The sequence below is a fragment of the Schistocerca piceifrons genome, chromosome 3 (assembly GCF_021461385.2).
Source record: "Schistocerca piceifrons isolate TAMUIC-IGC-003096 chromosome 3, iqSchPice1.1, whole genome shotgun sequence".
Classification (NCBI taxonomy): domain Eukaryota; kingdom Metazoa; phylum Arthropoda; class Insecta; order Orthoptera; family Acrididae; genus Schistocerca; species Schistocerca piceifrons.
The window spans coordinates 415,995,681-416,020,581 of NC_060140.1; the positions used below are offsets into that span (position 1 = coordinate 415,995,681).

The 24,901-nt window shown below is 39.0% G+C and overlaps 1 protein-coding gene across 2 annotated transcripts in view; it reads right to left on the bottom strand.

The window, feature by feature from the left end:
• LOC124790106 (coronin-7) overlaps positions 1-24,901 on the bottom strand; it is a 238,154-nt gene that overhangs the window by 50,717 nt on the left and 162,536 nt on the right. For both annotated transcript variants that reach the window (XM_047257676.1, XM_047257675.1), the window contains 4 exons: positions 20,720-20,910; positions 20,454-20,592; positions 15,311-15,517; positions 1,187-1,322 (listed from right to left, as the gene is read on the bottom strand). In XM_047257676.1, coding sequence (XP_047113632.1) covers positions 1,187-1,322; positions 15,311-15,517; positions 20,454-20,592; positions 20,720-20,910 — 673 coding nt within the window. The remainder of the gene's footprint in view (positions 1-1,186; positions 1,323-15,310; positions 15,518-20,453; positions 20,593-20,719; positions 20,911-24,901) is intronic.

The window sequence follows — 24,901 nt, forward strand, 5'->3', positions numbered from 1 at the left end:
TTTTAGCTCCCAGCCTTCATGATTGGAAACCACATATCTTTACATGGAGATCCAGAAGATCAGATTCCATCTCCATATAGTTAAGGCTAACCCGCCATTGACCTCCTCCTTCTGAGCGGATGCACACACATTGGCCGAACTCTTACGGGACTCGGTAAGATTGTCTGCCACGAGTAATGAGTGTAGTGGGCAGGGGCACTACGAACGTAGCATGTGGACATTAAGTTGGGAATGTGGGTCTCACAGGGAGAGTCCAAGGGATAAATCCCTGCAGTCGCACTATCCTCTGTGCCTTCGGTGGCTCAGATGGGTAGAGCATCTGCCATGTAAGCAGGTGATCCCAGGTTCGATCCCAGTCAGGGCACACATTTTCAACTGTCCTCGTTAATGTATATCAATGCCTGTTGACAGCTTAAGGTACTGATTGAATTATCATTAACTTTCTTTATAATCAGCATTTTATGTCAATACTGCATAGGTAAAACAATGGTCAGGAAACAACATTTCTGTCAAGTAGTGCACCACAGAGATTATTTTTTTTTTAAAATAATTTAATTATCCAGCACAATCCCACTTATTTCTAACAAACCAGCTTTGGCCGGAATTAGCCATCCTCTGATCATAACATGCAGGCTGTGGTTCAATCCCTCCAATGCCGAACCACATTTATTAACAACATAGGTTTTTTGCAGTGGTGAGATTGAACCATGGCCTGTATTTTATGATCTGAAGATGACCGATGATGACTGAAACCAGTCATTTTGTTGGAAATAAATGTAGTTGTGCAGGGTAATTACAACAGTTTCACAATAATTTTTGCCTGCTTATGGCTCCACAAACTGAAGAACATTTATTAATAAGAAAGATCCATGTGGCACAGATGCTCTAGCACAGATGCCATACAATTTGTTATTGGAATGCAGTGTGCTATTGTATCCAGAACGAACTGCCGTGATATTCTGTCAAATTGACACAATACTCAGGTATTCAGATTTTCCAAGTTCAGTAACATAAAGGAAAAATCATCATAATACCTATAGTCACTCAGACACATGCTTACTTCCATGTGTATCATCACGAAGCAATATTTTAACGTATATTAAAATGGCACAAGGCAACTGTATAAAGAGGCACCGCATTTAGACTGTTTATGCAATAAAATATAGAAAATTTGACTGATACTCACAGCTTTCCATGCCTTGTGGCTTGAGACTTAACCGAGATGGAGTTTTGTTGAATCCTCCCAACCATTCAGTGCTGGTCATGGTTGGTTTCCATGTTACTTTTGTTGGTGGAAACAGGTCATCTTGAAATAATTCACTCTGAAAATTGATTAAAGACTCCAGATTTTTATATGCAGTTTTCCAGATCACATAATAGAGACAAAGACAGAAAAGGGAAACTGTATCATGCAGCAGTAAAAACTTGAAAGGGCAAAGGAGGACAGAAATGTTACGCCAAAAAATTTGGTCATCTCAAATACTTGTTCCACTGATCACATCCATGATTAATGTTATGATGATTTACAAATTCTGTCTACAAAAATTACTGAGTAATTCTAGTCAAGAACTCCTGTATGGTCACATGGACTTGTTAACGAGAAACACCTTTAATCTACATTTGAAAACACTTCTTTTATCTGTCAAACATTTTATTTGGCTGGGCAGATTTTTAAAGACTTTTATAGTCACATCTTTCACCGCTTCCTGTGGATAGTTAGTTTAATTAAAGGGTAACACAAATTGTTTTTCCTTCTTGAAATTAACTTTGTGAATATATGTAACTCTCAAACTCAGAATGATTGTTGATAACAAATTTTACACGTGGATGAATGTTCTGTGGGACTGTGGTTAATATTTTAGCTGATTATAGAGAAGCCTGCAAGATGTATGTGTGTAAAGCCATCTCATATTTTCAATTACTTTCTTTTGTGCAATGAATATTTTCTGCCTAAGTGAGGTTTTTTCCAGGATGTTATTCAGCAAGACATCAGCCAATGAAAAAGCAAAATACATTAACTTACTGACTTCCCTAGCTCCAAAATTGACCATTATTCTTACGACAAAAATAGGTAAACATAAATGTTTCAAGTTTTTCCACTGTAAGATTTCATAAATTTGCACACCTAAGAACTTTGATTTTTCTACCTGTTTATTATTTCATGTTGGTATACTATGTTAATAGGAGGTAGGAAATTTTTGACAATACAACATTTTCGATTCCATTAAAATAACGGAAGTTTAAATTGTACAATCTGTAGTGGGGTACATTTTGAGAAAGGGAGCTCTAGAAATAGTGCAGTCACCAGACCTTCAAATTGTGAGAGATAGGTTGTCACATTCTCATATAAATTTTCCCGATGAGAAAATAAGTTACCAGTTGTTATTTAAATAGCAACATTCATCATGGGCAATGACAGCAATCCAACTGTTAGATATTTATTTTTCAATGGAGAAAGTACTATTCTTATGAGTATGGCATACACCAATGAGTGTGTGAAATGACAAAGTGACTCAAGATCAGTCTGTAATACAGATTGTACTGTATTTTAACACATCCAAAATTGTGGCAGTTGTGTTTTCTGTTGTGTAGTTTCTCAAAATCAATTATTAATTGAAGAAACAAAGCACAGAATACGGGAAGAGAGGTTTCTGTACAGGTCCTTTGAGGGTTTAGATGACAACAGACAGGACAAAATTCATTAAGGAAAGCTGGACATATTGATATAATTGCACAAAGGCTCCAAACCGTTCCACAATCGTTTGGATAAACATTTAAAAAACCACTACCACTGGTCTTTTTCTCCAAGAAGCAATTTACCTTATGGCATATTGTATTATCATACTGACCACACAATATAATGATACAGGCTCACCAAGCCCTCAAAACATCGCAATGAGTGTCTCCAATTTTATGGAAACTATCCAACATTTAATGCCAGCATCATATAATTACATGTTATCATGTGTTTAGTTAGTTAATTTTATGTTCCATATGTTGTTTGAGTGATTTATATCAAAATCATGCAGAGACAGTCAGTTTAAGCCCTATGTATAAGGGTCAGCCCCCCCCCCCCCCCCCCAAAAAAAAAGCCCTGACAACATATAGTATGTTGTGAGGGAAGCCAAACTGATCAGTTTTCAAGAAGGAACCCGTACACAGAAACAAACAGCTTTGATGCTGGAAATCCTGGAAGTCTGAGAACGAACAGTTGTGATGGTTTGTCCTGATTTATTTTGGTGTCCAAATATGGAAGGTATGCAACCCTTAAGCCATCTGTGTGCTGCAGATGGATGACCTGAGCCTAACAACGTTCCTGTGCATGCACTACATTCCTCCACAAAGCCCTTGTGTGCATCCTACTGAGGACCATGTGTGATCTGCCACTGCAGTGCGACATGCACCAATACACAGCTGCGGAAATGACAAACATGGTGCTTGCAAACAGCAAAGCAACTGCAATGGGAGAGCTGCTGCAAGATTGTATGTGGAACATTTTCCAAACAGATGTACGCCACATCATTCCAAGTTCGCGATCGAAAGACGCTTCAGAGAAACTGGAAAGTTGCACAAAGGTATTTTCTGCCTGATGTATGCCCATTGTACAGTGAAGTAATACAGGTAGCATTTTGAGCTTGGTTCTTGTGAATATTATCCCCAGTTTACTGCCTGTCCTCTGGTAGGTGCGAAATGTGATGGGGGTCATACATGCTTGGCTAAAACACTACAGCTGGAGATGGACATGCTGACAATGTTCAAAGAGGACCCAGCCACCAGCACTCGGCAGATGGCACAGGTGCTGCAGACAGGTAAAAGTGCTGTGAGGTGGGTTGTTCATGAACGTCGGCTCCATCCGTACCATCTACAGATAGTCCAGGCATTACGGGAGACAGACTACTCACAAGAGGTACAGTTTGTGCAGTGGTATTTACAACAATGCATACTCCAGCCATGGTTCCTGAGCTTAGTGCTATTCACAGATGTATGCATGTTTACTAGAGATGGCATGTTAAACTTACACAATATGCATACTTGTGTGGACGAAAATCTGCATGCACAGGTGATTCAAAATCACCAACACAGGATCAGGGATCAGTATTAACATCTAGACTAGGATAATTGAGGACCTTATCACTGGGCATTATCTACTGTCAAACAGACCAACAGGATCGATCTACCACACATTTATTAGAGATGTTTTGCCTACCTTATTGGATGTAGTGCCACTAAATGTTCAGATGGACATATGACTGCAACATGATGGAGTTCCAGCACATTTCAATTTCAATGTGCGGAATCGCTTCAATGTCGCATATCCCAATCGATGGATTGGTAGAGGTGGACCAGTTCCATGGTCAGCACAGTTGCCAGATCTGACATCTCTCAACTATTTTATGTGGGGTAACATGAAGAGTATGGTGTATGGCACATCTGCAAAATCAGCAGAAGAGCTTATTGCTCGAGTCCACACAGAGTGATTGAAGTACAACTGCATGTACTGGCGTATGTGCAGGAAGCTTAGAACAGCCAATGTATGCTCTGCATTAAAATAGGAGGTATGCAGTTCAAAGCCCGATTGTAATGTAGACAGTGCTACTCATGTTGGGTTTATTGATGTAATGTGGTATGCACACCCACCTCAGACTTTTACGCTCTCCAGTGTTTCTGGATACAAGTTCTTTCTTGAATATCAGTAAGAGTGCCTCCCTGCACAATACACAATTTTTTTTTTTTTTTTGGGGGGGGGGGGGGGCACCCTGCATATGATTTGTTTGCATATGAGCCCATGCTGCCCATTTATAGATGACTGAAATGCAAAGTGGCTTAAATTGAGTAAAAATGAATATATTTGTCTTTATACTGCTCATATTGCTAGTGAAAAATTTACCAACTAAAGTAAACACCTTCTATACTGCATGGTAGGCTGACCACTGGGCAACTTTTGTTATGTCCTGACTGAGGGAATTGTGTATGGTGCTATGGTGTTGTTTACCACTAGTTTAATATGTTTTTGCAAGACATGGAAGCAGCATGTGCTGACATAGCCTACCAAAGCATGGTTTGTTGGTTTAATAAATGCTGAGTTCTTTGTGCTTGAGAATAAATGCCGTCTCTATGGATATGAAAGCAAAGACAGAGACTGCACAGAATAATTTAGACTTAACCTTTTTTGCAAATTTAACAAGGCTCTTAAGAAAGAAATAAAGAAAGAAGAAAGGAAGGAAGAAAGAAAGATTAGACTTTTATGTCCTATTGACAATGAGATCATTGGAGAGAAAGAGTACAAGAACAGATTACGGAAAGTCGGGGAAAGAAATTCAGAGGAATCATTTCAGCATTTGCATTAAGCAATTTAGGGAAACCAGAAAACACCTATATCTGGATGGCTGGATGTGAATTTGAGCTGCCATCCTCCTGAATGCAAGTTCATTGTGCTAAGTACTGTGGCACCTCAATTGGTTTAAGAAAGTATATATTGATCATTAATAGGTGTGATAAGATTAATGCATCTGACGATAAACTTTGTTTATTAAAAACAGCTTGCTAAATTTAACATAACATTTTTGAATGTTTTCCAATGCTACAATTACACAAGGACAATTTTTTTAAGGATTTACCAACAAAACATTGTGTAACACTGCCAGGGCTTTGAGACAATTTAGAAAACTGAATAGCATAGAAAGGAATTGTTTGTCACTCTAGCTGTAACAAATACTGTACCTTTGGTTTAGAAAACTCAACTGAACTAGAGGACGTATATTAAAGCACTATCAACTTATTACAGTGGTCCTTTGACACAATTGTGGAAGAATTTCCCAAGCTATGCAGAAATGCAACTAAGATCATATCTATAACATATACCTGTGTCAAATTCTTTACTGCTAGAGACTTATTTCAATCTTAGAAAGAATACAAAACACGGAAAGATCACAGTTTCTCCACTTAACATTGATGAGTGCCTACATCTTGCGATCTGGCTCCAAATATTCTGTTACTTGTAAATAAAAAGAAATACTAAGTTTCACAAATGTAATAAAAGTTTCTTTTGCTATGTTTGTATGTTTCTGAGCATCTTATTAAGTTTCTTAAAATATTGCAGTAATATTTGTAAAACACATCTAATAAAGGAGCTTTATTTGTACTAGCAAATGCATATTTTCCTTTCCTGAGGACAAGATATTTTAACATGTTCCATTATCCATGTGCATATATTGCTCAGGTTTTTTATTTATTGTATCTTATTCTTAAAAGACTGTATCCTAGAATCAATATGACTCCTCACTTTTGACCTGAATATTTCTCCGAGCTGTAAAAAGCTGCATTGTTCATTTTAACCATCATGAATAGTGCATTAACAATGAGATAAATGTGATATTGCTTGGCCTGACGAAAGTGTTATGATGATCAGGGTTCTACCACCTTGCTGTACTCAACTTGGAAAATTTGTTATTGAAATCACATTGTAGCAGCCAATTACATACAACTCGTTTTTTCAATCTGAATGCAAGGAATTTACATTGAAACATCCACAAATTATTAAATGTTTCTTCTTATCTGATGAGCTGCTTAGCAATGAATAAAGATTTCTCATAAACAGTTCTAATATTTCTAGTGAGGATCTTCAACTACTCCTTAACCACAAGCGTTTTCCCTGAGAACACCCTCTGAATTGACTTACTTGCATTCTTTTGTCAATGTCCAAGGCCTTAGAAAATATAATTCACAGCCATCTAACTGACTACTTAATTACAAAAAACCTCCTAGATGCGCTGCACGGGGTAGCCATGCGGTTTGAGGCATCTGGTCACACTTCCACGGCTTCCCCCATCGGAGGTTTGAGTTCTCCCTCTTAAGTTAGGTTAAGTGGTGCATAAGCTTAGGGACCAATGACCTCAGCAGTTTGGTCCCACAGTCCTTACCACAAATTTCCAATTTTCCTACTAGATGAATACCAATCATGTTTCCATAAACAGGGCAGCACATCATCAGCCTTAATACAGGTAACTGTTCTCCTGAAGATTGCCATAGACAGATGAGAGGTGACTATTGTGTGCTTCTTAGATTTCAGCAAACTATTTGACACTGTTGACTTCAACATTTTACTTGTCAATCTTAGCAGCCTAAATTTCTCACCAAATGCACTGCAATGGTTTTCCTTGTTCCTAACGTCTCGCCAGCAATGTGTCACATCTGAACATAAAGTCACAGTGGAGACAGTTGACACCAGGTGTCACCCAGTGTTCAGTATTAAGTTCTGTAGCATTTCCGTTGTATGTCAAAGACATATCATCAGTTTCATCCTACTATAAATATCACATGTATGCTCATGACCTACAGTTGTATCTAAGTGCAAAATCAATAAACATTACAACAGCTATGGAGAATTTTAATACAGACCTGTGTGCACTGTCAAAATAGGCACACTATATAGCATCCAAAGATCAACCAGTCCCAGATGGTCTTTCAAGGCTTGTTAGCTGAGATATCAGGAATCCCTACCATCTTTAATCATAAATGAGACAACTATCAATTTATCTCCCTCAGCAAAAAGTTTTGTAGTAATAACAGATGAAAATATAATCTCATCAGAGCACATAGTTACAACATGCAAGAAGACACTGGCATCTCCTCCTGCCCTACAAAACTATAAATAGCTCTTCCCATTTTGGCGAGGAAAAGAAACTTGTAAAAATACTTATACTTTCAGTCCTGAAAAGTCTGTCGCAGGAGAGTTTAAGGATGCCCTGAGCTGGTTATGAATGTTTGTGTTCGATATACAGGGGATAGGCAAAAATATGGAAACATCAAAAACACAACACAACTTCATGCCTAATACAGTGCAGGGAAACCGTTGGCTTTCAAAACAGCTTCCAATTATCTTGGAATAGACAAATACAGATCCTGTATGGGTTTTGAAGGGAATCTTATACCATTCTTCCTGCAAAATACTGTCAAGTTCAGGAAATGACAATGGAGGATGATAGCTATCACTCACCATTCTCTCCAAAGTAGAGCACAAAGGCTCAATGATATTGAGATCTTGTGACTGTGGTGGCATGGGGAGATGTGGAACTTCATCCTCGTGCTCATAAAACCAGTCCTGGATGATGCAAGCTGTGTGCACAGGGGTCCTGCTACCTTGGAGCACAGCATCACCACTGAGGAAAAAATATTGTACCATGGGATGGACCTAATCAACCAAAATGGGCTCATAATGCTTGACAATAATGCAACCTTGCAGAGTAACCATGGGATCAATGGAATACCACATTATGGCTGCCCAAATCATCACCAAACCCACAACACATTTCACTCTTGGGACATAAACTCAGGCAGAAGTAGGTAACAGTGTGAAACAAGACTCATTCAGCCAAATGACATTCTTCCATTGCTCCATGTTACAGGTTTTATGACTTCAGTGCCTCAGTTTCCTGTTACAGGCGTTTGTATCTCTGATGACTGATTTTGGAATTTTAGCTTACCCTGCAATCCCCTGCGTATAGAGGTCCCTTCGTGTCTTCTTTTGGTGCTGTCAGGGTTTGCGAGTGTGACATTCAGCATTGCAGTGACTTTTGCCACTGCCATCCTCTTATTTTTTATAACAATCCTCTTCAATGACTGTCCATCATGATCACCCAACACACACTTTTGTCTACATTGTGACTTAGCAGATGATGTTTTTCTGCTGTTCCTGTACATGGTATAAATTTTAGTACAGTGCCTCTTGAAAACCAAACACATCATCAGATACCTTGGTTAGAGAATCACCCATCGTATGAGCACCAACCATTTGTCCACATTTAAATTCACTTACTTCTGACAGAATGTACTCACAACCACACAAAACACTGTTGTGACTACAACTGATACTTGCAATGTATCAAGGATAGGTGCCACCATTCATGGCCAAATTCAACAGCGCAACCTGCAGGTCTGACTACCATCTGCATTTATGTTGTGGCATGCATTTCTCAACATGTTTCCATATTTTTGTCCAACCCTTGCATCTGTGACATTCCACTCTTTGATCACGTTTCACCATCATCTGCACATATATCTATGCTATGCACAGATGAATGCAGAAATTTCAACTCATTCTGTCTCCACTGCCTTACCAATTTACACTGATCCTCAAATCTCTCCTAAACCATGTCTGAACAACACAGCAGAGAAAGTCTTCAAAACAGAGCAAAATCCTTTGTCCCACTCAGTCACTCAGCCACTGACTCAAAATCGTTTTTCAGTGTCAAGAACCTTATTCTGGAATAACATCTCCAGCTTTAAAAGACAGTTAATAATGTATCTACTAAAGCAGCAATACTGTCTCCCTTTGTTCCTGTATGAACTCATTCCCCCATGAAACCCTCTTTCTAACCACATCATCTCCATTTCCCAGTGCTCTTAGCTGGAGCATTCTATCTAAATTTCCCTCCCTCAGAACTTGCTAGATCAGAAAAGGTCACTTTTGTACATTTATAGACACTTTCCATATCTGCCACTATCATTGTTGTCATCATTATCATCATTATTATTATTATTATTATTATTATTATTATTATTATTATTATTGGTGGTGGCAGCAGTAGTAGCAGAAGAAGAAAAAAAAGTATTTCCGGTACTAACTTAATTAATTCTTAGCCAGCACTATTTATTCACACTATTTTTATATTGATGGAAAAAATGACAATACCAAAAAACAGTAAATGTACAGTAATGACATTTTGGGAATACCTCTGTCTAGGTAATATATTTAAGTGATTTACATTGCAACATCACAGCTTAATGCAAGCGTGAGATAAGCTGTCACGAATGTGAAATGCTGGTATGTTAATAACCAGTGTAACTGCCAGAATGTTGAATGCAGACATGCAAACAAACATGCATTGTGTGTACAGGTGGCAGTCGTCAGTTTGTGGGCTGGAGTTCTACGCCTGTTGCACTTCATTGGTCAATTCAGGGATGCCTAATGCTGTTTGTGGAGGATGCTGGAGTTGTTGTCCAATGATGTCTACATATGCTCGAATGGAGACGGATCTGGTGATCGAGCAGGCAGAGCCAACACGTCAACAAACAGTAGAAGATGTTGGGTTGCAACAGCAGCATGCAGGTGAACATTACACAGTTGGAAAACATGCCCTGGAATGCTGTTCATGAATGGCACCACAACAGGTGAAGTCACCAGATTGATGAACAAATTTTCAGTCACCATGCATGGGATTGTCAGGAGACTGCTCCTGCTGTCATACAAAATCACACCCCAGACCATAACTCCAGGGGTAGGTCCAGTGTGTCTAGCACACAGGCAGGTTGGTTGCAGGCCCTCAACCAGCCTCCAGCTAACTAACAAACAGCCATCACCGGCCCCGAGGCAGAACAAGCTTTCACCACAACAGACCTCCACTCTGTGCTCCAATGAGCTCTCACTTGACACCACTGAAGCCACAAATGGCAGTGTTTAGGGGTTGGTGGAATGCACACTATGGGACATCTGGCTCAGAGCTGTCCTTGAAGTAACCAATTTGTAACAGTTCGTTGTGTCATTGCGGTGCCAACTGCTGCTCAAATTGTTGCTGCAGGTGCAGTACAATGCACCAGAGCCATATGCTGAACATTATGGTCTTTGCCCTCAGCAATGTCATGTGGTCATCTAGAGGCCAGTCTTCTTGTGACCGTACATTCTCAAGACCTCTGCCAGCAGTCATGTACAGTGGCTCCATTCCTGGTAAGTATCTCTGCAATACTGCAGAAGGATATCCAGCTTCTCACAGCCCTATTACATGGCCTCATTCAAACTCAGTAAGCTGTTGACAAAGCCTTTTTTTCACTAACATCAACACACAATATCCAATCTCAAAGGTAACTAGACCTCATGACTGTTACAGTGCGTATTTAAACTAAACCTAATTTGCATCCTCATAGTGGCACTACTAGTGCCACTCTTATGCGACTAGCATGAAATTTTAATAGACATCATCTTTCCGATGTAGAAACACGCTTATCAACTTTTGTTTATGGCGCACAGCTCCTTTTTGGCACTAGAATTTTTTTCTGTCAGTGTATATTCAAATTGTTTTTACTTATTTACTTCTACTTTTAAGGGCTTCTCCACTCTTCAGCAGTTGCCCTGTATTCCCAATTGCAAGCATGCATGATCATTACAGTCCTCCTCTTTCAGACCTCCCTTCACCATTAGTCCCAACATCTGTGTTATTCATGGCCATCCAAGGTTCCTCCTCCTCCTACTCAACAGTGACCACTGCAGGTAAGCACGTGGCCACAGTCCTTCCTTCATTCGCTGTACATGGCCATACCACTGTTGAGCTCTTTTCTCCATTCTTTGCACAAGTTGTTGTTCCATATCTGTTATCTCCCTAATTTTCTCATTTCTTCTTCTCTCTGTTCTGGATACCTTGGCTGCCCTCCTTATTCCATGCAACTCTACTGTCTATAGCCTGAACTTCTCTGCTGCTCCTCTAGGGCCCATCCTTCTGCACCACATTTTGGTATGCTATCAACTACTGTTTGCAAAATCTTCTTCTGTGTTTCCTTTGACATTGGCCTGCTCCACTAACTCCATTTGGCATCTTCATTGCTTCTCTTTCCTGCTGGATCCTGCTTTTTAGATCTACTTCACAGCTTCACGAGGTAGAGATAATTGATCCTCAGTAATTAACATGTTTTACTGTTTTTAATACTTACTTATGTCAGTACTATATCCCTTACATTTCCTCCCAATGAAAGATATTCTGTTTTTCTCATCTATATTTTACACCCACCTTTGTCAAATGCGTATATTAACTTTCTTTTATCACTGACTTGACATCCTCCCTACTTTGTGCTATCAATACTTGATCTTTAGCCAAAAATAATGAGTGGATAGCTCCCAGCTGGAAAGGAATTCCCATACCTCTGCACAATTACAAATACACAGTTTCAACAGGGTCAGCGGTATACTACAGCCCTGTCTATGTTTGGAATGCCTCACTCAACTTAGTTCATACTTCTACTGTGTATGATTGCTAGTGTATTCTCCAAGTAAGGGGTATTTGCTGTGCTTTTATACCTATATACTCCATTGCTACCCACTGAGTGTTCATGGGTACAGAGTCATACACTTTCTGTAACCACAAATATTAAGTGTGCTTCCTCAACCTTACAATACGCCTTTTCATTAAGGCTAAAAACATGATCTATGCAAGATCATTAAAATTACCTCATCCTCTCATATCTTCACATCTTTCCCTTGATTTCATTCTCCAACCTGTTTTTGAGTATATATATATATATATATATATATAAAAAAAAAAAAAAAAAAAAAAAAAAAAATCAGCCAACGGATGGCAGAACTCTACAATCCCCCCCCCCCCCCCCCCCTCCCTCTCTCTCACGCAATTACTGCTTGTGTGTTTCCTGTTTCCTTCTTTTTTTTTTATAGCAGATATATATGAAATTCGTCATTCTTTTGGTATTTCCTCTCCTCCGACAATGTGTCTGAACAACTTACATTTAGACATTTAGGTCTCACCATCTGAGTGGGTTCATATTTCCACAGTCCTATCACAACTCGTCCCAGTCCACATGCCTTTTCATTTCTTACCTTTTGCAGCATTTGTTTTACTTCTTTCTTTACTACAGGTTCCGTATTACCTAACACACTGCCTTTTATTATAGATGTCAATCACTTGGAATTATCTTTTTTTCCGCCAGGAGTTCTTCAAAGTGCTTTTTCCACTGTCCAGTAGACATAGGTTGTATTGTGGATGCAGGATTTCTATCCATTTTCATCATCTTGATCATCTTCCATGCCTCCACCAATCTCCTGTATCCAAGTGAATGCTCTATCCCCCCCTCCCACATTCTTTCCCATGCCTCTTCCTTACTGTTTCTTGTACATTTTTAGCCCTCTTTTTATATACTTGTACATATTCCAATCCTCTTCACTCCCAGAGCTTAACCATATGTGATACAGCTTTTTCTTTTCCTCGGCCACATCCAATAACTCTGTGGTCATCCACTTAGTTCTTACTCTTCTCTCCCTTTCCCTTCCTAAAGCTGCCTCCACTGCTTCCTTAATTGACTGTTTCAGGAAACCATGAAGTTCATTCACACTCTAGTCCTCCTCCTCTGCATGCAATCATATATTTAACCTTTGCTGATACAAATTTTTCATACTTTCTTCATGTAGTAGATGTAGCCTGGAATTTGGATCCTCTACAGTTCTACTTACAACATCCTTGTCCTTCATCATTTTGAATTCTATTAACACTATGATGTAAAAAATACTCTAGCTGTGAAACCCTCATTCAATGCATGGCAAAGCCTAAAGTCTCTAATCTGACCAGGTTAAATAAATATATAAAAAAATCTGTACACTGCACTGTACAAACTGCTTTTTACATTATGTTCCACTTTTACATATGTGATAAATCTGTCTTGCACAATTAGTTACATTGAGATGACTACAACCCACATAATCTTATGTTTAACTTCTCAATCCTTGTGATTAGATAGCATTGAGACAAGTGTACAACATACTACCTCTTCAGAATCATACAAATCATCTAATAATACAAGCAGCTCAATTATGCAGTTTTACTTTTCTGAAAACAATTATATATTTAGTGGACCTGTTCTACTCAGATTTCTTTGAAGCATGTAATCAAGGACAACTAAAAAATGTGTCCCTTTGATTCCAGTAACCGCAACAATTTTGGCTTATTTGAGGATTTCTCCTAATTAAAGGGATTATTCTTTGCGTGATGGTTACTCCTCCTAAACTATATGCAAGATGTTCAGCTAGTATGTTGTCCCCTTCCCTATCTAAGTGAAGGTCATAGTTAGTATACTCTATCTCCCAGTTCCAGCAATAAGTATATCACACTTCTAACACTCTGCAGGCAAGAGAAATCCACTGAAGACTTTTTGTGTGTGCTGCTGTTGTAGCTTCATCTCACGAAGACCATCTTTAATGCTGAAATCTAAGTCATTTGCAAATTTTGTGCTCATACTATGATCATTTTATCAAAATCTCTGCACAAAACCTCCTTTTTCCCTCCACGGCCTGGCCTCTAGGTTACACACCTACATACATTGTGGTAAGACTCTCTTTCTACTTGATTTTGTTTCCACCCTTACCATAGTAATGTTTCGAAGAGTCTGTTCATCCAGTTTTGCTCTAAATAGTTTATTACCTCCCTGGACAACTTTTAAGATTTCTGAGATGGGAAATAGTTATTGTCTAAGATAGCCTTTTAGCACTATCTCCAGCTCCTCCTTCCCCCTTCTCCATTCTCCATTCCAACAGTCTATCCTTACACAGACAGAAGAATACTATTAAGTGACTTCAAGCTGTGAGAAAGTGTTGGAATAGAATTTAGGTGGGACAGTCCTGGCAGTACAGCAATGCTGGGCCAACCAGCAACAGAGGTGGAGCGAGCCCACGGTACTCTATCATAAGGGGGACAAGAAAAAGGAGAGGGGGAGAGAGAGAGAGAGAGAGAGAGAGAGAGAGAGAGAGAGAGAGAGAGAGAGTGTTTAATATTCTAGTCCTGTAATAATCAGCTCCTGCAAACAAACTTAACCATAACATGTATATCATCTGCAACATTCAGATCATGTGTCTTCTTAAAATCTCCCCCCCCCCCCCCCCGACTTGTTACCCTCCCCATTGCTCCTCTTCCATTACCATCCTATTTTATTTACCACAATGAATTATTCATGGAGGGCTGCATCAAACCAGTCTCTGGACCGAAGACCACAACACACAACAACACACAATGAATTACTTTTTTTTTATCACACAGTTTTTAGTTCAAAGTCAACAAAATTAATTGGGAAATTTAGGAGATCAAGCGAGTACATTCAGGTCATTGCTCTCTGAACTCTGGTCACTGCTTCTTCGTGAACTTAGTGTAGTTGTGAAAAGTTTTCATCTGCAAGTTTTTTCTGTCAAGTAGAGAATATGTTAAAGGATTCAGTCAGGGCCAACAAACCTAAAGAATGATGCATAAAGTTCTAATGGAGGTACAATCATAAAAATCCTATGTAGGCTGAAAAAATACAGTAACCCTCAAACAAGATCACCAGATTCATAAATTAGCAATCTTTGAATTAATTTTTTTTATATACCACACTGTATTATAAACATTAGTGTTAGCACATTTTGTCTTGAAAAATAACACTGTTGATAAACAGATTTGTTTTTTCACTTGCTAGGCATCAAGTAATCTTTAGTAACTTAGATTCCAGCAACATATATTTCTCAATTAAGTAGCATATGTTTATGATAATGTATAAGGCAACAACATACCTTCAGCCTTGGAACAGTGAAGGACAGAGGCTCTATGGTGTTATTTGTGAGCCTCATAGCTCGAGCAAACTCAACACTGCTCACATCACATACATTCTTAGGTAGGAATGAGAGGCCCTGATGCAACGAGTTACAGCGATGGTGACTAAGAGGACACAAGTATGGTGCCTCTTCTGTTACCTCAAATGCATATATTGTAGAATCACCCTATTTCAAAAAATAAAAGAAAAACAGAAATAAGGGTGAAGTATTCAAGAAATGCACAAAATTTTGATCGACAAAACTTTTTTAAGACAGGAAACTATTTGAAGTTATGAAAGAAAACACACTACTTTGCACGTAAGTTGCTACAGATTTCTATGAAATTTCCAGAATATTATTTACTGAAAGCAAGAAGACTGCTGGGCAAAGGAAATATATTAATAGCATTTAAGACAGCATTTTCATTTCAGTATTTACTGAACTAAGCTGCTTAAAAAAAAAAAAAAAAAAAAAAAAAAAAAAAAAAAAAAAAAAAGTTTGCAATGCCCTCATGACTTGCATGTTTGTTTTAGCTTGATTGGAAAGTTTTTTTGACAACAGTCAATTGCTACATACAGCCTCCTGTGTAATGGAGGTAGAAGTAAACTCGCATTTTCAGTGCACATCAGTACAGCAAGTTGAGTTTCCAATCAGCAATGGAAGAATGTGACACATACAGGACAATTCACTGCCCCTACTGATCTGTTTAATGCAACTCCCACTTTGTCTGCATTGGGAATGGTATCCAAACATAATTTATGTCTCTAAGTTCCCTCTCAGAGCTTTGGGTGACTGTTAGCAAATGGAATCGTACTGTAAAAAACACAGGTAAGGGTAGGCCATGAGTTACATGGTTTATCTGGAGCAGATATATCTTATTTCTACCATATTTATCCAAGTGTCTCAAATCTTTCCTTGTGTAATCAGTGATATAGTCATACAGTGCTTGGACGTCTCTGTAAGCTTTTCCATTTACAGTACTTCACCTTTCATAAACGATTCAAGAACATTCCCTCATAAAGTGTGTTTCACCATTGGAAACAGCTAAATTAATAGAAGGTATCAAAATGAGAAGCATGGAATAACAACTTTCCAGTATATAACCCAATGAAAAGCTCGATATATGGATCACCACATTAATGTGCTAAAGTACTGTCATGAAAAAAATTTGTACAATAGGTCTAAGATGTCTTTGTATACTTTGCCTGTTATTCTGTAACATTCTGAAAATATGCTTCACATCTCCAGAGCAAACTGCCCAACAACATTGTTCTGTCATGTGGCGCTTCATCAAAAGACATTGGTAGGAGCAGCACAATCACCCACTACATTAATCTTTTCATTAGGTTATATACCAGGAAGTTGTTACTTCCATACTTCCCATTTTGATATCTCCTGTTAACTTCATTGTTTCCAATAGTGAAAAACTTTATAAGCCAACATTTCTGAACCATTTACAAAAGATTAAGTACTATAAATGGAATAAATTTACAGAAACATCCAAAACCTGTATAACTACACCACTAATTGCACACAGAAAGATTGGTGACAATAGGATAAGTATGGCAGAAGTAACATATATCTTGGTTCAAAAATACTTTGTAACTCAGGGCCAATCCGCATTTGTATTTTTTACAATACATTTCCATTTGCTAACAGTCGTCCGAAGCTCCAAAAGGAAACTTGCATTGATTACGTGGCCGTCAGCTGTCTGAATACTGTTCCTGATACAGACATAGTGCAGCTTGCATAAAGCAGGTTGGTAGGGGCAGCTGAATCAACCTATATACTACAAACACTCTGTCAATATGCAGCCAAGGGTGATTTTAAACTTTTATCATGTGTGCATCGTAACCTAACAGCAAGAAGGATTCTCGACGAAGGAGTTCCAGTCTGAAATGGCATACATCACATTCAAAGTTTCTGCCACTGTCATGAAGCTGATAATATTGAATTTCTGCCTCATACGGATCCCCCATGGTAAACACTAAAAGCTCATGGCTGCTACCTCCAAATTATGCTCCCTAGGTACATTGAGTACAATGCAACAGAATTGTGTGCTGGCTTTCATTGGAGGCAACTGAAAGGGCTGTGATGACCCATATAGTACACAATTATATTCATGTAGGCAATTTGGTCTTAAGCGTACATTGCAACCAACAATACAACCCCCACCAGCAATGTCGCCCCAGAACCATGGTGCATGGAGAAGATGGACATGGAATTGAACCTGAACATTAGGTTCTCTTCACCAAGTGCAGGGTTTGTCTGACACCTGATGATCATCACAGAAGTTTGTTGAGGCAGCCAGATATCACTGCATGTCTCAGGCGTTCTGTCTCTTACATTCAGCAGGAAGGTGGGTCATACCTCTCATCAGTACAGATGGTGTTTTGAGGGCTGTGCAGCATTAAGACAGAAACCTCCAACATATCGTGCAGCCCCGTAACCAAAATTTTGGTTAAAATTCATCTCTCAAGGTGATAATACATAAGCACACTGTACCCACCTTGTGAACACCTCCCTCTGGGATACAAGAATCAAATGGTCTGATGTATTTACTGACAAAAACACAGCAGCGTACACTTGAGACCAATTGAAACTTGCAGTTTCACAGGAACTTTCCTCAACCTTTCGATGATTTCAAGGGGCTCACTGTCAATGACTGAGAGATGGCTGAGCAGCAATGTCTCACCTGACATGTGGACAGTGTGCCAAGGAGGAGCCAATGATATTACAACGCATGAGTTTGAGCAATGTTCTACTTAATGTTACCATGCAGTGGATTTTTGATTTTACAGTTGTGTAAAGTCATGTAGTATTGAACAGAGTGCCTTTATTTTGATTAGTGTTTTGTTTTTATTTTACAGTAATTGATTGTTTTACTTTAAGGTATACAACAACCTGCCACTTAACGTATTTTTATGTATACTAATCAAACAATGGAAACTCCATGTACAAATATCAACAATGTAGGAAAAGACAGATTACTACTGTAAAGAAGACACTTGAAGTTGCACACAGGCACAATTAAAAGACACTCGCTTATAGCTTTTGGACACAGCCTTTGTCAGTAAACAGAGACAGACAGAAAAAACAAACACACACACACACACACACACACACACACACACACACACACACACCAAGCGCAAGCTGGCATTCCAGCCTCAGATGCTGGAGTTGGCTGTCGTGCATGCGTGAGGTGTAGTTGCTTGTTTGTGTGTGAATGTTGAGTGTGTCTGTGTCTCTTTACTGATGAAGGCTGTGGCCAAAAGCCTGTCTGCAACTTGACTTGTCTTCTTCACAGTAAGTAGCGAATTGTCTTTTCCTACCTTTTTTATCTATACTAATACATGTTTTGGGCTTTCACCCATCTTCAATTGGCATAATACATAGTCAGATCTTGTTTACCTATACTAAGCGTAAATATACATATACTAAGCATATATATATATTAAGTGTTAAATGCACTTAATTTATATTTTGTTTGTTGTTACTCATATTTTCTGCCTTTATAAGAGTATCACAAACACTTTTTCTCTGTATGATGCACGAAAACAGAGCATACCCACGCATATTGTCAGCTGACATGTTTGTTTGTATCAGAAAATTATGTCTACAGTAAAAGTTACACTTTGATTACAAAAGGAAGAGATTTCAAACATTTATTGCTTCCAAATTACAAAAGATACAAACATCACTCCAATGTTATGCATTCAATGTGACTACCAAGTGTTGCATGACAAATATCAAAACAGTGGTTCATTTCTGTAAGCATGTTCAGTGCTACCTGAATGAGTTACCTGAATGACATCATTCCAGGATGCTGGATTGTAAGAGGAGGAGCGAAGATTAACTTCATCGCTGGTGGTCTCCCTAGTCTCCAGACCCCACACCTTGTGACTTTTATCTGTGAGGTTACGTAAAAGACTGTGTTTTTATCTCCCCTATGCATGACACTCTTGAAAGTCTGCAGCATCACATTGCTGAAGCTGTGAATTCGATAATGAGAGATCAGCTGCTTCATGTGTGGCAGGAAATGAGCCACCATTTTGATATTTGTCATGTAACTCATGGTGCTCACACTGGATGCACAAAAATTTGGACTTTTCTCCTTCCAGGAACACTGGAATTATATTTTTATCTTTTGTAGTTTGGAAGAGATTAATGTTTGAAATCTGTTCCTTCCTTTTAAATAGCCCTGTACTGCTGATGTCAGATGGGTGTACTCATTAAATATTTTTAATTTAAACTTCTAAAAGACTAAAAATTAAGACTTCTTAGCATGCAACGTACTGAATGCTATGAATGATTAGCTACAATGTAATAGTGCTGTATATCAGAAAATAGTACAGTGCATTTCGTGTAAAATATTGAATGTTACTTATTTCACGCACAGTTAATAAATTTGACATACTGGAGTGACATATAGAATGAATAAATGCAGAACAATTGACTTATGTGGCTCAGAGCTACTACTATGTACATAAACAGAAATGTATGGCTGTTACTGTATTTTATTTTCCATGGGCTGTGTTTGGTGTATGGTTCTATAAGGAAATCATTGGTGTTTCTTACAAACATTTTGTTGGGTAGCTCTGATAATTTAGAATGTCATTTGGGTATGCACATTTCAGAGAATAAATTTAAATTTCTTTGAGTAAGTTCATTCATTTACCTTCAGTGGCTAGCTGAAGTAATTTTAGGTTGTATGCTATGTTCATTCTTGCACATCATACAAAGATAAAGTCTGTGTGCCTACTCATAATGCAGGAAGTAGGAGCAACAACAAGCAGAATGGAAAGTGAATTTCTCTGATGATGAGAGGGGACACATGCTGTTGTTTAACAAAACCTAGACTGGCAGTTTACTGTATCATCAGTATCATCACACACGCGAAATCTGTACATTTATGTATCAGAGTGAAGTAGATTTAATACTAATTTCAGCTAAAATAAATAAAAGAGAGAAAAACAGTCTTCTTTATAGTTTCATTGCTGACTGTTCATACTGCGGTACTTTTATAACCAGCATGCTCAGAACTAATGAGATCTGCATAGATAATAATCACAATGTAAACACACTTCAAATTACAGTTTTAAAAAAGTCGATACACTACCTTCCCCGTAACAAAAAGAGTAGAGCTATCTTCATCATAAAAAGGAATGAGTATAGCTGGAGAAACATCCAAACCAACTGTATTCAGAGGCGAATTCAGACTGTCTGCCTTAAAAATCTGTATCTGTCTTTCAGAAACCCTGCAAAAAGATGATGAAATGAAAGTACAGTAAGTTACATTAATTTCAACTAATGTATCCAAGCTCAAAGAGAACAAATTAATTGAGAACACTGTTTCCTAAATAGATTAGCAGAAGTTCTACGAACTTGTCAAATCCTGTAACAACAAGGAACTGTCCATCCAGGGCCCAAACAATTCTTGCTCCTCTGGAACCTACTGGACCCTTTCCTTCTCGGATGGGTTGGACATCCACTCTGGGTTCATACACTCTTAGCTTGCCATCCTTGCAAGCTGTTGCACAGTATGCTCCACAAGGACTCCACGCAAAGCAGAACATCTGTTCCACACAATCAAAACATATTCATTTCAGTTTAGCAAAGGGTGAAATGTAGCAAACTCACAGTTCATTAGTTTAGTACAAACTTTTATGAAACTAAACAATGGAAATTCAGAGATGGAATAACAACAATATGAATTAGGATAGACCTCTTCTCTCACACATTAGATGACAAATGCTGATTCTGAATAGTTAATTTCTACTTGTGCATTTTGCAGCTCTGAAAACAATTGCATTTAAAATGTCTAATTAATATTTACAAGCCCTTGTTTAACTGTTTCCACAAAAATAACAGATTTGTAAAAAGAATAAGACACCTTCACTCTTTCAGTTCATAGTAATTTCACGTAATTTTGAGATATAAATTTCACTCTCTCTTTTGAGAAATTTTAATTTCTTCCTGCATTTTGTAAGGGAGAGCAACAGAACCAGCACACAAAGTAACTAACTTTATTTTAAAGTGCGTCCCTCCTAAGCACTGTCAGGCATGTTTTCTCTGGTGTTTCCGCAGATATTTGTGGTTTTGTTTTTGCAATGTGTAGCTGGAGAAAGCCCACACAAACATTGTTGACAACACCTTTCATGCTATACCCCATGTCAAAAGACAGTGTTAGTTTATTTCCCCATTACAAATCAAATGAGAAACTGGTATAGGCATGAGTACTCAAATAGAGAGATATGTAAATGGTCAGAATACAGCGCTGCCCCTGGCAACGCCTATATAAGACAACAAGTATCTGGTGCAGGTGTTAGAATGGTTACTGCTGCTATAATGGCAGGTTATCAAGATTTAAGTGAGACTGAACATGGGATTATAGTCGGTTCGTGAACAATGGGACACAGCATCTCCGAGGTAGCGATGAAGTTGGGATTTTCTCTTACGACCATTTCATGAATGTACCATGAATATCAGGAATCCAGGTAAAACATCAATTCTCGACATCGCTGTGTCCAGAAAAAGATCCTGCAAGAATGGGACTGATGATGACTGGAGAGAATCATTCAATGAGACAGAAGTGCAACCCTTCTGCAAATTGCTGCAGGTTTCAATGCTGGGCCAGCACCAAGAGTCAGTGTGTGAACCATTCAATGAAACATCATCAATATGGGCTTTCGGAACCAAAGGTCCACTTGTGTATCCTTAATGACTGCAGGACACAAAGCTTTACACCTTTCCTGGGTCCATCAACACTGACTTTGGACTGTTGATGACTGGAAACATGTTTCCTGGTCCGACGAATCTCATTTCAAATTGTATCGAGTGGATGGACGTGTACAGGTATGGAGACAACCTTATGAATCCATGGACCCTGCATGGCAGCAGGGGACTGTTGAAGCTGGTGGAGGCTCTGTAATGGTGTGGGGCATGTACAGTTGGAGTGATACAGGACCCCTATACGTCTAGATAAAACTCTGGCAAGTGACAGGTATGTAAGCATCCTGACTGATATCCTGCATCCATTCATGTTCACTGTGCATTCCAACAGACTTGGCAATTCCAGCACGACAATGTGACACCGCACGTGTCCAGAATTGCTACAGAGTGGCTCCAGGAACACTCTTCTGAGTTTAAACACTTCCACTGGCCACCAAACTCCCAAGACATGAACATTATTGAGCATATCTGGGATGCCTTGCAACACGCTTTTCGGAAGATATTTCCACCCCCTTATACTCTTATGGATATATAGACAGCCTTGCAGGATTCATGGTGTCAATTCCTTCCATCACTACTTCAGACATTATTCGAGTCCCTGCCATGTCATGTTGTGGCACTTCTGTGTGCTCTAGGGGGCCTACATTATATTAGGCAGGTGTACCAGTTTCTTTGGCTCTTCAGTGTATATGAGTAATGTGCTAGAGATGTCAGTAAAGTAAAACACTTTATACAAGAAATTATGCAAATTTATCACTTGTTAATGGCACATTTATGTGTATCAGAGTCTGGAGATTGTGTCTGAAATTTGCAGCATTTTAGCACTAAACATTTCTGCCATTGCGAATCAGCACATATCATATGTGATATCCATGATGCACCACATGACATACAGCATTTCTGATTTTCTGAAAGTCTGCTGTAATCTGCCTCTGTAGGTTGACCAGATTCTGTGGTCTTCGTGCTTACACTGTTAACATGACACAGCCGCACACAAAAAAAATCTGTAAGAGCTAGGCAGGGGCTACTAGCAAGCCATGGGATAGGTCCACTACAGCCACACCAGCAATCATTGAATATGTGGTTTAATTTTCTCACACTATGAGAGCCCAATGTGGTGGAGCAACAGCCTGTTGATATATAGAAGTGCCCAGTACCTCATCTTGCTGTAATTTGGAGTTCACATCCTGCTCAAGCATTTCAAGATGACTGAGCGCAAGAACAGTACCCTCTGGAAAACAAATGGGCCAATAACATTGTACCTTTATATGAAAGCTTGCTAGGTCTCTACGACGAGACACACTGACTGCGCTAACTTTTCCACATCTATATAACATGTTTGTGACATCTTGAGTTTGTGCTGTGAACAGCATGTGCTGCTGGCTTGCCTCCTGGTGCATGGTCACCCATTGTTAACTCCCATCACTTTCACGTACACTGTAGAAAATTGCTCAGAGATGTATACATTAACTTAATAAATATAACATTACATTTTTGTCACATCTCAAACGGATCACCCCATGTATAAAAAAAGCAGTAAAGCTCTCAGGAGACATGGCCAAATGCCAAATGCCACTGGCGTGTAAATGATTCTAGAGTTGCAATTCTCTGTGACATATTGAAAGGTCACCAGAATGCTTTAATGGTGTTCATGTGTAGCATTGTTACCAGGACTGGTAAGGCACATAAGGGGCGTGAAAAGTGTCTAATGTTAAGTAATCACTGTGAAGGACACATACTCATGTGAGACAGCATTATTAGCACCTGACAGCATTTGAAAGAGACCTCACTATGGGTCTCCATTTGGACAGAAGGTCGAATCATGCAATATACAAATTTATGGGGCATTTAGGTGTCACAGTGGCTCAATGTTGGACTGCATGAAAATAAGAAGGGAGGCATACTTTTTGTCAAGGTTCCTGTCAACCATGTGTGACCACAACAAGAGAGGTGTGCACTAAGCACATCATAATCCCCTTCCCATCTCTACCTGCCATCAGAGAACAAGACTCCCTGTAACATTGTGTCACCACACACCACTGTTAAGAGACTAAGAGCAGTTGGACTAGAAAACTACCATCCCATGCATAGGCTACCAATAACACCAAAATGCAGACAGCTGTGTTTGGATTAGTGCCATGACAGGGAAGCACATACTGCTGATGAATGGCATCACACTGTGTTTAGTGATGAACTGTGGTTCTACACTACCCTGGATGAATATCATCAATGAGCATGAGAGCAATCTGTAGAAAGAACTCGCTCTTCCAAAGTTTTGGTGAGGCACAGTCATGTTACTTTTAGTAAGATGGTGTGAGGAACCATTATGTATTACTTTACGTCATGTCTAGTAGCGACTGAGGGAACTTTGATGGTAAATGATGATGATTAGTGTTTTAGGGCGCACAACAGCGAGGTTATCAGTGCCCGTTCCCAAAAGGAATGTTGACGAGTGCAGCCAAGATCTGTTAAACAAAGATCAATTCAGAGCCGATCTTTGCGAGAATTGGAAATGTGCAAATTGCAAGATTGGACACAGCACATCAAAACAGGTAGATAAAACTAAAAATAAAATAGCAGTACAAAACAGGTAAAAATAATTAACGGTGGCTGAGTGACCACTTACAAAGAATGGGTGACCAAACCACTGTACAGCACACTAAGACCTCAATCCCAATATTTTGGAAAGAAGCCCAGACATCACACAAAAACGTAAAACCCTACCGACACTCGCCTCATTATTAGTTAAAAGAGAGGGCAGGTCTGGTGGGAAACTGAAATCTTCCCTCAAACCTGCATATAAAACACACTCAGTTAAAATATGTCATATCGACA